This window comes from Dermacentor silvarum, chromosome 8, assembly GCF_013339745.2.
Source record: "Dermacentor silvarum isolate Dsil-2018 chromosome 8, BIME_Dsil_1.4, whole genome shotgun sequence".
In the NCBI taxonomy this organism is placed as follows: domain Eukaryota; kingdom Metazoa; phylum Arthropoda; class Arachnida; order Ixodida; family Ixodidae; genus Dermacentor; species Dermacentor silvarum.
In genome coordinates, this window is record NC_051161.1 from 73,268,151 (window position 1) to 73,285,146 (window position 16,996).

General features: G+C 47.2%; 1 protein-coding gene across 1 annotated transcript; it reads right to left on the reverse strand.

Moving 5' to 3' along the window:
• Window positions 1-203: 203 nt before the first annotated feature.
• On the reverse strand, window positions 204-16,972 carry LOC119461446 (phosphate carrier protein, mitochondrial). The gene is made up of 7 exons (XM_037722762.2): window positions 16,699-16,972; window positions 15,936-16,054; window positions 15,652-15,831; window positions 12,635-12,816; window positions 8,429-8,601; window positions 6,474-6,584; window positions 204-504 (listed from the first exon to the last, which is right to left on the reverse strand). The coding sequence occupies exons 1-7, from the start codon at window positions 16,841-16,843 to the stop codon at window positions 341-343; spliced, it is 1,074 nt and encodes a 357-aa protein (XP_037578690.1). The 5' UTR covers window positions 16,844-16,972; the 3' UTR covers window positions 204-340.
• Between the last annotated feature and the right edge of the window lie 24 nt (window positions 16,973-16,996).

The following is a 16,996-nucleotide window of genomic DNA, read 5'->3' on the forward strand; positions in this document are numbered from 1 at the left end:
AACGTAAAGTCCGCATGTATGGACTTTGCAGCTCCGAATAAATGTGGTGCAAAATCGCGCAGGAAATGCATTGCACCCATCCAACGCCACATCACCACAAACTCTGCAAAGTGTCCCTAGTACCATTACTGCTTTAACAGAAGGCTACCACAGTAAGGAAGGTACAGTGGTTGTTGTAAATAATGAGACAAATGAGTCGGCAGTGTGGGAGCCATCCAGAGTTCTTTTCTCTGTTGAAGGACAACTGATCTGTACAAGGGCAGCCAACAAACTACAAGCAGCAGCTGGGAATAACAACAACGGCTACTGGGCAGCCCCACTGGCCTAGGACACCTCAGGATCACTGTTGAGCCTTGGCCAGCTTGTCCTTCAGCGACTGGGGCATCTCCGGGGGCGGGGGTCGTGGCAGGCGCAGCCACACCTTCACACCGTCATAGATGAACCACTGCAGTGCCGTAAGCGTACCAATCATGATGATACGCGGCGTCAGGCCCTTCCAGAGACCTGCAAATGTGGTGAAACACGCAAGCAGCGATTAGGAGGGGCTTGTGGTGGAGAGTACTTACTAATGCTACATTCGGCTGGTTCCCTAGCCTGCTCAGACTTGGTTTGCAGCTATGTAGAGCCCTTCAGAGATTGGAGCGGCGTATACAGAGAAAGCACATGCTCACAGCTTGAAGGTGTCAAGCAAATCACTTCCAAGCACTTGATTTCGACCAGCTGAATGTAAAGCGTACCCACCAGAGCATTCGAAGTCTACCAGTCAAATGTACCATTAATGTGAGTGTACACAAGGTCAAACAGCAAAAGCACCAGATTCAACGTGCCCCAATAAGCCCTACACAACAGGATACATGCAGCTGCTTCAAGTACACGTGCCTTGGTACTAAGTTTGCAGAGACCACAAATACGGAGTGGCAGTACAGTATGTTGCTGCTCTGCCAGCTTGTCCTGTTTCCTTACCGCTCCGCTCCTACAACAGTGTCATGTACAGACAACATAGGCTGGCACACATACAAGTGTGCAGTCCAACAGGCATCTTTGCAAAATGATGTGAGGGTGAGTGCAAAAGAAGCGAGTGAATGTGAACAAGGCTGATTGTAAAGCACAGTGGGACAGAGGACCTTAGAGGTTTGGGGACAGCTGACGGGGTTCGTGCCAGTAAGTTTGGCTCCTTACAAAAGGGTTGCAAAAGGGATGCGGATGCGACAGGCAAGGTTGTGACAACCACATACCAACGGATAAATTTACCTCAAATCCTTTACTATATTACTGATTATATTATCAGCGGCTATATTATCTGTGGCGCAAGTAGCACTGGTGACATAATGTAATGGCCGAGATGCTGCCATTTCTGTCCACGAGACTCGCATCCCCACCAAAATCATGGCCATTTCCTTTGAAGTGAAGCTTTATTAGGCTCTTCCCATTATGTGCAGATCCTGGTCAAGTAACCAGACGAATCCCGGAGACAGTGTAATCAAAGGTGGCAATATGGTGTGCTGATCCTGATACCAGAGTACAATGTCTGCCCACGGGAGGGTTCTAACTTGCACTGCGACTGGCACTGCTGGTCGCAGACAGCTGTTCAAAGCAGCAGCTAGGTTGGGAATCTGTCTGCGCATGCTCCAAAGAAAGCAGCCGACGGCGTGCGCGTCAGAGTATAGAGGGGATGGCATTTCGACTGGCACAGAACAAGCGCCGTAGCGTGACTGGCCGCAAGCGACACTTGCCAGCGCGCCACAAATGTCGGACTACAGTAGAACCCCACTGATACGTTTTTCACGGGACCGTAAAAAACAAACATAAGAGCTGGGAAACGCAAGAGCCGGGAAACAGGAAAAATTGAGAAAAAGGAGTAGTGTTGAACCTGCACACAATATTATTTTAATTTTTACGTGGGAAAAAAAAAAAGTAGTTTCGCCAGACAGCCGAAGTATCGATTGCGACAGCAAATTAGTAGACAGCTATACAAAGTAAGAATAGTAGTTTTATCGACCGTATAAACTTGTAAACATTCGCGTATTAACTATATTAACAAGCAGGGTGTCAGCGCCCACAAGCAAACATGAACACATCACACTCGATGAGCGCAGACACGCGCTGTCAAACGCTGGCGTGAGGAATTTAAGCGCCGCTGCAGAAGTGAGCGAAGTGACCTTCGTGCTGTTGTCTATCGCTTCAATGCAAACTGAGCGCCGAGAACACACAGTACGCACAAAGCTACGAGCTGCCAACGCACCTACACTGCGTAGACTCTGCCCCCAACGCAGATCACTTTCAAGATACGGCCCGCGCGCCGCCGCGCAGTAAGCAGTTAAAACCACAATGCTGCCCGCTATCCCTCCCCCCTCGCCGGTGCCTTGAACGCAACGAAAGAAGGCGCGCTTCCTCCCTGCTTTTCTTTCTTTCACGCGCAAGATTTAGACGCAGTCGTCGGCTCCCCTCGCACGCTTTCACTCGCACATACAGCATACGGCGCGTGGCGATGCCGTTATCGCCCTTGGACTTCATACGGAACATGTATGAGTCAAAACCATTTTTAGGGCCACAACACGTCATAGACATCATCTTTAGATAGCAAATACGGATCTCAAGGGCCATACTTTTGCTGGCGGAAACCGAAAATACGTCATAAGTGTCGCCCCCGGCACTTTGGGCGGCCAATGCCATCGTCAAGCAACCAAGCCAAGCGACATGAAAAGTCAAAATGGCCGCTCGGGCCGGCGCGGGGTGGCAGTTCGCAACGTACGATGCGGGAACGGTCCCACAGTTGTGACGTAACAGCGGGGTTACCAATGCATTGGGTTCTATGGGAGCTGTGCTGGGACCGGCCGAAAATGACGTAACAGCCGGGAAAATGCAGCACCCGGGAACGTAAGAGCGGGGGGGCTCTACTGTATAAACGCGCCTTTACAACCATCGTTCTATCCCCCCACCCTCTTTTTTTTTGTCTTAAGACATCCCTAGAACGGTTTGACAAATTTTGTAGACGCGTAGGGTACAGCGTAGGGTATGTAAGTGAAGCATCTCATATTTAAGAGCTACGGACGATTCCAAATTACCCTCCTCCCTAGCCATGGTTTTCCTCTTCAACTGATTCACCGTATGATAGGGGCTGAGCTCCGCCTCCACTGGCTCTGCATCATGTTGTGACATTGTGTTGTCTACTTCCAGTGTCTTGGAGCCAGGACTCTAAGCCTCTCCAATAGCCGCCTGGCCATCGATCCCCAGCGAGAGCGATCCAAGCAGTGCGCGTTGCATGCGTTTTGCCGCCGCACCAAGCATGTCCGGTATTCAGATAAATGCAGGCGAGCTGGGCATTTTGATGGGTGAGCGGAGGTGTTAACGTGAGCAGCCTGCATGATAAACCACCTGGTGGTGCAGACCTCAACCAGCCAAACACGGCTAATATCGCTGTAATGAAGCGTAAAACATTCAACATTTAAAAAGATGTGTTCGCGATTACGCTGCTGCCAAAAATTCACACCAGCAGTGAAGTAGAATACACTCTGTTGCTGCTGTATAAGCTCTGTATATGTCTGGTAGAGCTCTGCGCCAAAAAGTGGCTGCACCCTGCAGGCCGCTCACGTTTGCACCTCTGCCCATTTGGCAATACACCCAGTCTACCTGCATTTACCGGAATGCCGGGACATGCTAAAACTCTATTGTAGTAGTTATCCTCTGGTGTGAAGTGACAGCCGCAAACGCGTAGATCCTGATGCCAATCGAATACTGACAGCCTGATGCCTTGCAGAGGGTCACAATGTCATAGCTCGACATGTCGCCAATCACTAGATTTGCAGACCACAACGGAGATTCATGGTCTTTCAGAGAAGGAACGTTAAGAACAATAATGACTGTGGAGTTAGTGTCAACACGGAGCAAGTTGTAACAGATGCAAACGACACTTGCTGTGAGCTGGAAGTGCTTGAGTGTACAGTCAAACCTCGATATAACGAACCTCTATTTAACAAAATTCACGATGTAACGAACCATTTATTTTTCAATTTTAGTTGCATTGAATTCACGAAACCCAGAATTAACGAAATTCGTGATATAGCGAAATTTTTTGCTGCAAGAAACTTCGTTATATCGAGGTACGACTGTAGTGATAAACTGTCATTGTGTTTTCTCTTTCTGTCACTTTTTCTTTTGTAACAAATTAACTAACATTCCCCAGCTATTAGACACAACATTTCTTCACCATAAAGTTAGAAATCACTGATCAGAAGGACCCACTCTAACAACTCAGTACGTTTGTACAAAATCATCAAAATCATTTCAGGGTCCCTTAAAAGCATGCCGCTCAATTGTTCTTCAACCTACAACATCATATCGAAGTAAGCCCCTACAATGTATACAGTAAAAGCTCGTTAATTCACACCTCGTTAATTCGAATTTTCGAATAATTCGAACGAAGTGGCACAGTCCGGTCATGCTCCATAGAGCCCCATGTATTGAAAAGCTCGTTATTTCGAATGCTAATCCCGCCCGCCACGGATAATTCGAACTGCGCGCCGCCGTAGCCAGCTCGCAGTCTCTGCTGTTAAGCGACAGATGGCGCGACATACACTATCATCATCGCGTGTTTTTAGGGGGCAGCACTTGCATTTATTCGCAAATGCTCTGCCGCATCGTCATGGACAGCGGGATACGCAGTGCGTTCGGTGGCAACCCCGAAATCGGCCATTCTCTCCGTCGCCAGTGCAATCGCAACGTCTAACTTCTAAGCCTCTCTTTTGTTCTGTACGCGTCCCGTCGCAGACCGACACTGCTCGCGTGCCGCTATGTCGTCGCGTGGAAAATACCGTGCCAAAACGTTGAAGGAAAAAGTGGAAATTCTGCGGGAAGTGGATGCAGGGAAGCAGAGTAAGAATGAAATTGCCAAAAAGCACGATATACCGAGAAGCACGCTGTCGACCTACATCCGCAATAAGAAGACTATTGACTCATACGCGGCTGAAACTTTCGCCAAGGATCGGAAGAGAATTCGTACAGCAAAGCACCCGGACCTGGAGGCAGCGTTGCTCGCATGGATTAAGGAAAAACGGAGCCAGGATATCCCATTGAGTGGCCCCATCATTGTAGCGAAGGCGGCTGATTTCGCACTACGTCTGAACGTCTCCGACTTCGCCGCTTCGGACGGGTGGTTTCACCGCTTCAGGGACAGACACGACCTCGTTTTCCGCAGTGTGTGCGGCGAAGCCAAAGCCGTAGACGCGGAAACCTGCACCGTGTGGCGGAATGGTGCGCTACTAGACCACCTGAACAGGTACGCACCATCCGATATTTTTAATGCCGACGAGACCGCCTTGTTTTTTAAACTCTTACCGGACAAAACGATCACCTACAAGGGGGACGTGTGCGCAGGCGGCAAACTTGCAAAGAGCGGGTGACGGTGTTGCTCGGGGCCAATATGACTGGAACCGAGAAGCTCCCCCTATTTGTGATAGGGAAGTCGCAAAAGCCTCGATGTTTTAAGAACATCCGCACGCTGCCGGCCGACTATGCAGCAAATAAGAAGGCCTGGATGACGGGCGAGCTTTTCAAGCAGTGGCTGAGGAAACTCGACCGAAAATTTGAGCTCGGCAAGAGGCAGATTCTCCTCCTCGTCGACAACTGCTCGGCACACAAGGTGGAAGTCGAGCTGAGAGCCATTGAGCTGGTTTTTCTTCCGGCTAACACCACTGCGGCTCTTCAGCCTATGGATCAGGGCGTTATAAAAGTTTTGAAAAGCTTTTATAGACGCCACGTTCTCGAGAAGTTGCTCCTGTGCTCCGATAATAGCTACACCGTCACTCTGCTCACAGCCCTGCACATGCTTGTGCGTGCCTGGAATCAGGTAACCACAGAAACAATTGCGAATTGTTTCCGGCACTGTGGTTTCGGAGCCCTTAACGCAGACGCAAATGAAGTTGAAGAGGACGTCCGCGCTCCGGTTCATGTACGGGAGGTGCTCGGCGATGTGGACTTCGGCGACTACGTGAATGTCGACAGCTGCGCGGCGGTGTGCGGTGCCGTGACCGATGATGAAATCATCGCCCAAGTCGTCGGTGAAGACGAAAACCCAGCCGTGGACGATGACGACGTGAATGATGAAGATGACGATGTTGGTGAAACACCGGTACGACCTTCGTTGGCACAGGTGATGGACTAAATCACGCCCGGCTTTTCTTCAGTTTCGAAGAAGGCGAAGACGATGCTTTCCGGCTCATTCGAGCTCTGGAAGATAAAGCGGCAGCAATCGCTTTCAGAGGCAAAAAGCAGAAAACCATTACGGACTTCTTTTGCAAATAAATGTACCTAGAGGTGCTCTACCTTTTTTTTTGTCATCAGATGTGGCTTTCTTTAATCACTTTCGTTAGTTCGAACTTCGGTTAATTCAAACTCGTTAAGTGTCCCCGTGAAATTCGAATTAACGAGCTTTTACTGTACCTTCAACATGCACAGCTGTAAAAGCACGAACTTACCAGCCATGCCGAGTTTCTTCGCAGCCTCAATAGCAGTGCTGCCCTTCTCCTGGTTTAGCTTGGACACTACAGTGTCAGCAGGGTGGGACACCACGGCACAGAACACACCGGCTGCAAGACAAGGCATAAACAGAGGTAATCAAACAAGCCAAAGCACTAGTGTTGCTGCTTCTTAGGCACTGCATACACTGAGGCCCCTATTACAAAAGTGCTACAAGTACATTTACTAAGGCTGTAGGCTGGGCAAGTTGGCATAACATACTTGCAGACAGACAGCGCAATAACCACACAACACGCAAGAGGCACATGCACATACCAAAAAACGCTGTGTGTACATGAGCCCTTTATGTTGTCTGGTTATTGCACTATCTATTGGCAAGTGTGCTACGAGTACAGTTGAACCTCAATATAACAAATTCATGTTTGAAGCGAAATTTCGTTTCTTATAGCTAGTATTTGGCATCAGAGATCAACCACATATTGGCGCAACAAATCCACAGTCGGGGCCGTGCAACAGAATTGGGTAAACCAAACAAGACCAAGCCATGCTTTGCCAGAGTCTAGCTTTGTCCGCTTTTCATTGATCGTGACAGTGACCAAAGAATGTTTTATTGTCTAATAATGTACAGAGGAGCACTTTTGTGGGCTTTTTGGTCGCTGGTTCGCACAGCATTTTGAGCCACATACAAGAAAAAAAAAAAAAAAACTGCTTTGCAAAACAGATAAGAAGTCACATACTGCATTTTCAGTTTCGTTATAACAGTAGAATACTCATCGAAATGAAACATGGCCAGAAGATTTATAATTACTTTGTTATATCCACGTTTATATCAAGCTATGATTGTACTGCAACTGGCCGGATTTTTGTAAATGTCTAACTTTACAGTTTTCATGAATGGCTTACACTCACAAATAATTAGTCCTGCTAAACAGCCAGCACTTATGTTGCAACGCACATGTAATCCTTCCATTAGGCAGGAGTTTTCTTGGAACTTAGCAGCAGGCCTAAAACAGCTTGGATTAAGATGTTCTTTATATGTATGTACATGGTGCTTTTGGTCACAGAAGCAAGAAACACACAAGACTACTCAATGAAGCCACATCTGCAGTGACCAGTTATCAATAGGACTAAGGCAGCATTACTACTGATAAGCAGTAGCAGATAATTCCCTAGTATGCAAGGACTGTAGTCTACTGCTAAATGCATGAAAGCATTGTCTTCGAGATTCGCTACCAAAAAAGCATGCTCAGCATGGGATTTGGACACCACCTATCATCCCTCTATGGAAGTGTCAATCACCTGACGCTTGCTTTTCGTCCAAAATAATCGTTTTCACGCAAACAAGTTGCGAAACCTCCAACTTGTTTGAGCATGAGCGAACCCCAAGAAAGTCGTTTTCCCCGAGTTGTATAGCTTGATTGACGAATTCCCTGACTTTTCCCAGTCGCTAGACACTCTGGGCTTGTGAAGAGATGCCTGCCGATACCACACACTGGTGTAACAAGTGAGCAGCTCTTTTCAGTGTCTGAAGGAACTGTGACATGCAAGAGGGTGTTGCTGCTCCCCAAACATGTCAAGCGGCTGCTCTTTCTTCATGAAAACACTAAATAACTGCAGTTATGATACTGCCAAGTAAAAGTGCTGTACTAGAGAATTTTGTTGACCACAAAGCACAAGTTTCCTGCACGTTATTTGCTGTGCAATAAATTTGCTTTTTGCTTTCGTACCTCTCGGTGAAAAAAAAACTGCATTTTTGCAAAGGCAATGGCATTTGTATTTGCACAATATTCAACTCGATTCACACTTTGTTTTCGTTATTCGAATTCGCTTCGAAATTGAAAATTTCGATATTTGCACACCCCAACCAAAGCGCCTTTTTTACAGCCTAAGTATGTCAAGGTTTCACTGTGTTCCACAATTTCACGTAAACCTGGCATGCAATAGTGTTTCGTACCAATATATCCAGCAACGAAGGTGACCACCAGTTGCTCTGGCTTGGAACACTGGTCCCGAGGCTTGGGCACCACATGCTTGTAGAGGAGCTCAACGGTGCGCTCGAAGCAGGCAAACTTCATCATTGTGTATGGGATCTGTCGCATCCAAAGTGGGCTTAAACCCTTATAGAACCTGAAATGTTGCAGTGCATTTGTGTCAGAACCGCAATAACAGCAAGTTGTAAAAAACAGCCTTTAGAATATACTTTAGTGAAAATGAAGTAATTAATCGCAACCGCAATAACATAATCGGTTACGAGCCAAGGCAAGCAGAGGAAGAATGGTGGATTTCATTGCAGACTGCACGAAAAACAGATTAGGAGCATGTGGAGTGTTATGGCAGTACTTATTTGTCGTGTATGGACCACTATAAGACTCCGCTCACCTTTCACATGCTTAAACACAGATAATTGTGTTGATTTTGCATATTCAAGAGTGCATCTGCTCAAGATGCAAACGACGTGCAGTCAGCCAGGCTGTAAAACACCAAAGAAGTTAAACGGACACACACTGATGCTCCGCTCTATTTATTCGGCAGTTGAGGAAGGCAGCGTACCATCTTGATGCGCACTTGAAAAAAAGACGGCCGTATGAGCGTGCCATGAACACGAATTCCAGCTGCTTCCAATCACCCGCAACGGTGCAGCTACACGGCGTTTGTACTACAATGACAAACACATCACCACCCTAAACAGTGTGAAGTGGCACTATCGAGGCACCCCAGGTATGCCTTGGTCTCCTCCTCCGATCATTTCGTCATTCATGCACTTACTTCCATCCATTAAACTCGGAACAAACGACGGCGGCTGCAGAGGTAGGGTGGCTAGCCCAGGCATAGCATACACAGGCATAAACAGCCCGAGATCGAGAGTAGTAATTTAGCTTTTCTTTTATAGTATATAGCAGCACACTTTATTAGCTTATAACATTTCCAATCACACACACACACACACACACACACACAAAAATGTGGTTTAATTTGACTACCAAATCTGCTTTTAATATTTGTGTATGTATATTTTAAGCATTGCTACCAAGGCTATGCACTTCGGCATGGTGAAGGGAGCGCCAGCCGAACACTTTTAACAGCCAAGTGCATTCTGCAGGGAGCGTTCCCGTGACAGCCTGCAAATGACACTAGCGGCTAAGTGTACTCGCTCAAAATGACACTAAATTTTCCCCCCGTGACAGGGGTATTAGGTGATGCTGGCTATGCGGCAATACTGCTACTGCATACATTGGGCTCTGAAAAAAAAAAAAAAAAAAAAGTAAAGCTTTTTAGGTAAATGCTTCCTTGTAGATGGCCCATTTCGTGATGACAGCACCATATTTTTACATCATACTATAAGTGGTACATGCAATAATTTTGAAAAAAAAAAAATCAATATTATGTTTGTTACAACATATAGACCTCTCCAAAAGAGAACTGGCACAGCTGTCACTAAGCAATCTCTTTAGCAGGCAACACCTTGACTGATGTTCTTCAGTTGTGGTATAGACCACGATGAGCGAAATGCAGCCCACTGCTCCCGTTTACCAACCACCCCTCTGTGGGGGAGGGCTAAGTAATTAGAATGGTCGATTTGATCAAATGTAAATTTTGTTTGCGTGTTTAATTTGTAGGCGTCTCCTTATCACATGGCCAAATATTAGAAAGAAATCTAAAGTAGCAGCCGAGAAAATTGCTGGTGTGCTGTTGACAAGAATCAGGTAGGGAAATGGGGCTTAGGGAGGCCACAAAACTCGTCTTGCGCCATACCCTCCTCTGCTTTCCTCCTTACACTCTCTTTGCTATCGCCGTTGTTCACCCCTGCTGCGCTCAATCGCTAGGTTACGCCGAGGGACGCCGCCAACGCGAAACACAGGAACGGGCGCCTAAGAGTTGCACTCTAAAATCGGTAGGCTGTATCGGGAACGCAACCGCAGTGAGGTACGTGAAACATCTTGTGCATGCTGAAGACGGTGTATGGGCACTAGGGCACAGAAATGATGCCAACCAGTACACAAGTTACATTTATTCATGCATTAGAAAGGTTACAGGGAGTGGAGGAGGGGGAGAATAGTTGAGAAAGCGTGAAATTTTTGCAACATATAACACATTTGTAGGCCTTACTGATGAACAGTTTGAGTTTGATAAATTATACCTACTATGGCATAGTGAGCTCTCTCAAACATAACCATTTCTGCTCGGATGGACAAACGTACTGCCGAGCTACGCGTCTGATGGCGCGCGCATGGCTAAATTTAGCTCCGATTGCCTCATGCGTGGCACGACAACAGCGCCGTCTACGCACGCGTTGCATGCATGGTTGAGTAATGGCTTATTGCCTATACACAACGATACCAAAGTACAGTGAGTGGGTACTACGATAGCAAAGATAAGCGATAATGCTATACAGTCGAGTTCCGCTACAACGAAATTCACGGGACACGCGAAAAATTTCGTTGTGGAGGAACTTCGTTGACGCGAAATTAGTACGTATATACACACGCCAAACAGCGAAGCCGCGAACGAAACCGAAACAATCGTTCAGGAAATCTTCGCATTGACGTGGAGGCAAAGGTTGAGACGTACCGAAGGTGGTCAATAAAGTGCCAACATCATGAGAGAATGCATTTCGCGCCGCTGTTACAGCATTTTTCGTACATTGCTGCCGATGCCTGACTCAACGCACGTGCCCGGCCGATCGCGAAACACTCATTTTGCTGCACATGCACCATCACAATAAAGGGGTTTGAATTATCACAATTTCATTGCATATTTATGACAAAGTTGGCAAACTTGGCAAGCTTGCGCTTACCAGAAGCTTTATTTCCAGAAGTCGGTCAGCCTGGATTTCTCTTCACGGCAAGCAAAGCCATTACGCGAGTCTCACAGTCCGTTAAGAGACATCGTAATGTCATTGTCGTGGGCTCTGATAACATTTAAGACGAGGTAAAAAGGATCCATTACTTTCAAAGCAGTCGCCGGAGTCTGTGTCTAGCGGGTTGTCATTTTCCCCAGACGAGACGTTGGCATCATGCTGACAACAGCGGTGCACGGCTGCGGCTGCCGTGCACGAAGTGCGCGCCCGGGCGGGCCTTATCTTCAAAGCGATCTGCAATGTGGGCAAAGTGCAACTAGTGCCGGTAGAGTCGTGTGCGCTGTGCTTTCGACGTTTAGTTCACGTTGAAGTGAGAGAAGGCATGGAGGTCAATTCACTTGCTGCTATTACCGCGCCTTCTCATTCCAGCGTGTTGACACCTAGTTTCCGCGGTCATAGAGCGAGATGTTTTCATGTTTACCTGTGCACGCGTGACACCGTGCTTGGCAATTTAGTTCGTAAGCGAATGTTTACAAGTTTATACGGCCGATAAAACTACGATCCTTAGTTCGTATAGCTGTCTATTAATCTGCTATCGCAATCGATGCTTCGCCTTCCAAGCGAAACTACGAAATTTTTTCCATTCGCCTTCTGCCTCGGCAATCATATGTGCCTTCTCGAGTGAGAAATTTATGCTTCTTCGTTGGCGTAGCCATTTTGACTGGACACACACACACACACACCACAAAAAACGGCAGTGATTGTGGTGATCTCGTGCGGTCTCGCGCAGGTGCGCGATGACCACGCGTGGCTATTAATTGCAGTGGAGTAAATCAGTACTTTGAACTTGATTATGTTCGCAAAAACCTCGTTCAAGCGGACATACGATCGTCACAGCTTTGGAAAGGCCTTCTAATTTGACTACTTGGCAGTTCCAACTTCAGTCCCAGTTTCGGTCTCGAAAAGTTCGTTGAAGCGGAAATACCGAATAAAACGCCTTCGTTATGGAGAGACTTTTTTTTTCTTACTTTCTATGGGCAGCTGACGGGGAATCGTAAAACCTTCGTTGTGGCGGAAATTCCGTTGTAGTGGCATTCGTTGTAGGGGGATTCGACTGTAATACGTTTTCGTTACATTGATTTCAGCAAGCGAAACCCTTTGAGCCTTTTTAAAGACGTTTCATGTCAAGGAACGTATTTGCGTGTGTTTAAGTACACAAGTATTTTTCCATTTTGCCCCCCCCCCCCCCCCCCCACTGCTGCCAGGATTCCAACACACGACCTCACGCTTGGCAACAGCATGCGGGTGGCTCAGTGGCTTCGGCATTTGCTGACCAACAAGGCAAGACTGGGACACGCTTACCCATTCAGGCCTTCCTCCTTATAGATCATGGGTGCCACCTTGCTGAGGTATGGGGGACAGCCAGGCTGGGTCTGGATGCGCACTTTGCAGGCCTCCATTGGGCACAGGGCAATGTCAGCGAAAAACTCTGCCGAGGCACTGGCCGCCAGGTAGAGGGACGTCCGCCACAGGTAGGACAGTTCCTACAGACCAGGCATGCATGCTGGTTAGGTTCAAATAATAGCCAAGGGGTATTGTTTAGCGGGCACCAAAATCAGTAATCAGCAAACTCATTTGACTAATTAAATTGTGACCACTTTTAAAGGGAGACTGAAATGCAAGTCTATTTCATTACTGACTAGCATTCCTTCAAGACGGCATTCATTTGACGGGGAAAGGAGTGATTACAAGCAAAGAAAATGAAGGCCACACATTTTTAAACTTTGCACCGAAACCTCGGCATTAGCATGCAAGTGATGTCGTGGATTTTAAATTATTTGGTTTTATTTGGTCAGTTCTGGCTCAGAAAGGGTTTCTAAAACTTTCTAGGAGAAGTCTACAGTTATAGCAGAATGCAATTTGGTCCTTCATTATGAAAAAGAGCTGCGCAGACACTCAAAACTTGCATCACCAAGCTGGCGCGAGAATATGAAGGCTGTATCTAGCGCCTGCCTCTTTTTAGGAGTGAAGCTCCTTAGGTTCTCACGATGTCCGTTGTCGCCGTTGTCGTAGCTCCCCGTCGCGCAGGCAGCGCGCATACCGACAGCGCACGACGTCATGCGCAGAACCGTTCGCAGAGAGCACGCAGCACGCATACCGACCGCGCTCAGGTGTTGCGCCGGCGCCGCGCCGCTACACTTAGCACTGCAGTATGGAGGAGCGCAGACGTAAGCAAAACGTCGTGACTCTGATCCTACACTTCAAGAACGAGACGCGGCAGCCCAACGGCAACGCCGCGAAGCTAACCCCAAACTACAAGCACGAGAAGCAGCAGCACGCCGGCAACAGCAGCGAGACCCCGAAGCGAAAGCTCGAGCAGCAGTCGTAACCGTCCAAGGAGCTTAGCTCCATCAGCATTCACTTCGTGGACCGGCTGCCATTTATGTTTTGCATTTCCTGGCTTACCATTCCTTCTCTCACAGTCAAAGTGGCCTCTCTATCACATAATTTACTGACATAGCTAGAGTTAAATGGACACTAAAGAGAAACATCAGTGGATTACTGTTCCACAATACAAAAAAAAAAAAAGGAAACACTACCCACAAAAGGAGGCTTCGCGAGCTAGAAAAGGTACAAAAACAAAACAGTGGTGGCGACGCTGCCTTGAAGTTCCTGTACTAGCTAAAGCAACAGCGGAACTGTTGTGAATGCACGCAATCTCAGGCTGAGAGCTAGGAGTGCCAAAAGTTTGAAGCAGTTACAAAGACGAAAGACTTATTTGATCGCTAGCTCGCTGTGATATGAATTTTGACATCTGCTCAGGCGTATGTGATTGTTAAATTAAATTCCGGGGTCATACGTGCCAAAACCACGATCTGATTATGAGGCACGCCGTAGTGGGGGACTTTCGACCACCTGGGGTTCTTTAACGTGCACCCAGTGTAAGGTACACAGCCGCCATGGCCGGGATTCGATCCCACAACCTCGTGCTTAGCAGCGTAATGCCAAAGCCACTAAGCGACCATGGCGGGTGTAGTTGATTGTTAACCGGTAAAAATGCAGTACAGTACATTCTAAAGGAGCCGAAGACTGAGCTTAGCAAGTTTCAAGAACATTTACAGCACCACAACAGCCAAAATGCAAGAAAAAGCTTTGAAAGTTGGGATGACTCACAGACGTGCAGGGTTGGGGTTACAAAGTGACATTCAAAAAATGGAATCTGGCTTGAATTTTCTTTTCTAGCAATGAATCTTTTCTTGAAATCAAACGGACACAGCTCTTGAACACTATCAGTCTAAACTGATTTAGTGTTTCTCATTAATATTCCTCTTTTGTAGTCCCTCTAATAAGCCTTGCTGCACACTAAGCATATAGGTTTGTTCGATTCAGAAAAAGTATGACACCACAAACAAAAAGGTGCCGGGGGTGTCAGTTATGGTGTGCCAGGCTGCACCCACTCAATGCAAGGTTCAAGGGTGCACTGCACCTTGCCTTGCACGCCGTGCAATCGACCACGGGGGTCACTGCACCTTGGGGAATCGAAGGCATAGGTGCACTGCACCGTTAATCAGTGCAGAAGGTGCAGAGAAACATGGCTCAATCGAATAAACCTTATGATTCCAAGCTCATGTATAGCTCCACTTAGGCAAGGCACAAACTGATAACTAGGTCTTCATGGCACATGAAACTTTCCTTACGTATATGTGCAGCGTTGGGGGAAAAGGAGTGATTACAAGCGAAGAAAGTGAAGGCCACACATTTTTAAACTTTGCTAAAATAACTAATGCTGGCAAGAGGAAAGACTCATTAAAACATGTTCAGTGCCTGTCCTCTTCTGTTTGACTAGTATGCATGTCTGTCGTTTTTCATGCATATTACGCCAAACTTACAACATCTTATCTGCCATTAGGCTCGTCACATTAGTACTAGTGTCAGTCGTCCTTCACATGCCTATGCATTACAGAAAAGTGTACACGTGATTTGACTCCACACTTTTACAATGCACCAGAAAATGCAGAGTGGCACTAATTTTCTGCTATATCCATTGAAAGGCCTGGTCGGTCTGACCAATAAGCATTACCATAAAGCCAACTTCTGCTTGTACTAAGATTTTTCTCGATGCAATGTCCCAAAATGTTTAAATCCTTTGTATTATTCAATACAAAAAAAAAAAATCAGCATTTCTGTAACAAACTTGCTCATCTACCCAGATAGAAAGATTCAAGTTATTGCTTTCTTCACATTTATGAACAAGGGGATCAAAGAATATTGCCACAAACAAGTGAAACTCGGATGAAAACGACAGCCTACAGAAGGCTGCCTGAATATCAAACCGGATGCACTATCAAAGCCGTACGTAAAGCAAGAAATGGTGTTACCTCTCCAAGCATGTTGCTGTAGAATATCTTGAAGACCTCATAGAAGCCAAACTTGCCAAGCCCTTGCAAAGAATAGCCAATGGCTGTCGGTGCCCAGCCTCGGCCAAGACCTCTCATGCCTTCCTCTTTGACGCTTATGCTGAACCCCTGAAATATGCCCTTGTATTTCCCTGGGTTGGTCTGCAAGTATAGAGAGATACATCAAAGTATGAAAAGCTCTTATTCTGAAAATGACGCACAAGGGAAACAAGGCCCGAGAACGGTTGGGCACATGCAGGCCTTACCTGGATTCTGCATTTCACAAGATCCAGGGGGACAATGGCGGTGTGGGTGATGCCGCAGCTGAGGATTCCTCCAAACCCGCAGAGGGCGTAGTACTTCAGTGAGCCGAACTCGACGGGCTCTAGACAGCAAAAAGAATCACGTCAAAGTAAACAAAATGCGCCATCGATCGCTGCTTAGGAAACGCAGGCACAGTCAAAACGTCTGCGCGGCGTTTTCGTACGCATAAATCAAGAGGCTGCAATCTGGGTGCGACCACCGGGCTTCACGTAATACACACGCCGCGCAACTAAAAGATTTTTTATTTATTTTTTTCTTGCGCAAGAATTCTTTTAACGGAAAACGCTGGCCGCCGAGTGCACAGTCGCAGTCAAAATGAATATTCATCTGTAACGTTTCCATAGCTTTCTTTTCTTGCAGCAACATTTGGGGTATTGAGAACAGCCCATGGACACAGAAGCAAAACCGGGGTTGAAATTTCAATGCGCTGAGAAACGCGGAGCTCTATCAAAGCACTAAACACACGCAGTTCTATCGTCGGAACTTTTCAAGATATTTGCTGTTAATAAAGCCTACTTGTCATTCAAAGGGTCGCCCGCCCGCCGGCTACCTGTCCTCTATAATTTCGGCACAAGGTCAAGCGGCAGTTTGCAGTGATTTAAGCCATATGGGCCCAGTAGGACGTGCGGGGCCAAAAGTGCACACTATGACGCACAGTACTCGGCGAGGTGTGAGAAATCGCAGGTCAAGTGGAGCGGTGCTCACCGTCCGCGGCGCAAGCGCTGAAGGTCCTTGGGACCACAGTGGTTGCCACCGGCGTCGAGTCCGTCGACGAGTCGCATCTCGCCGCAAACGGCCTCACGAACGGGCTCCTCTTCGCAGTTTCCAACAGTTGACTAAAATTGTTCATCTTGGTGTGAAGTAAAAGTCCAATGTAAAGCAGACCAAGGCCGGAGAAGTATACAAGGGCAGTTCGACCGGGTGCTAAAGCCCGACCTTACGCCGAACTTGTGTGAAAATGGCTGACGACCGGGAAAAGAGGACACGTGATGTACTTTTTACG

Bases quoted from the DNA above. Each gene is read 5' to 3' on its own strand.
- LOC119461446 (XM_037722762.2), bottom strand. From the start codon at position 16,843: ATGAACAATTTTAGTCAACTGTTGGAAACTGCGAAGAGGAGCCCGTTC. The intron at 16,055-16,698 runs GTGAGCACCGCT...TTTGCTGTCTAG, and splicing joins CAGCGCTTGCGCCGCGGACG to AGCCCGTCGAGTTCGGCTCA. The intron at 12,817-15,651 runs GTAACACCATTT...CCTGGTCTGTAG, and splicing joins ACAGCAACATGCTTGGAGAG to GAACTGTCCTACCTGTGGCG.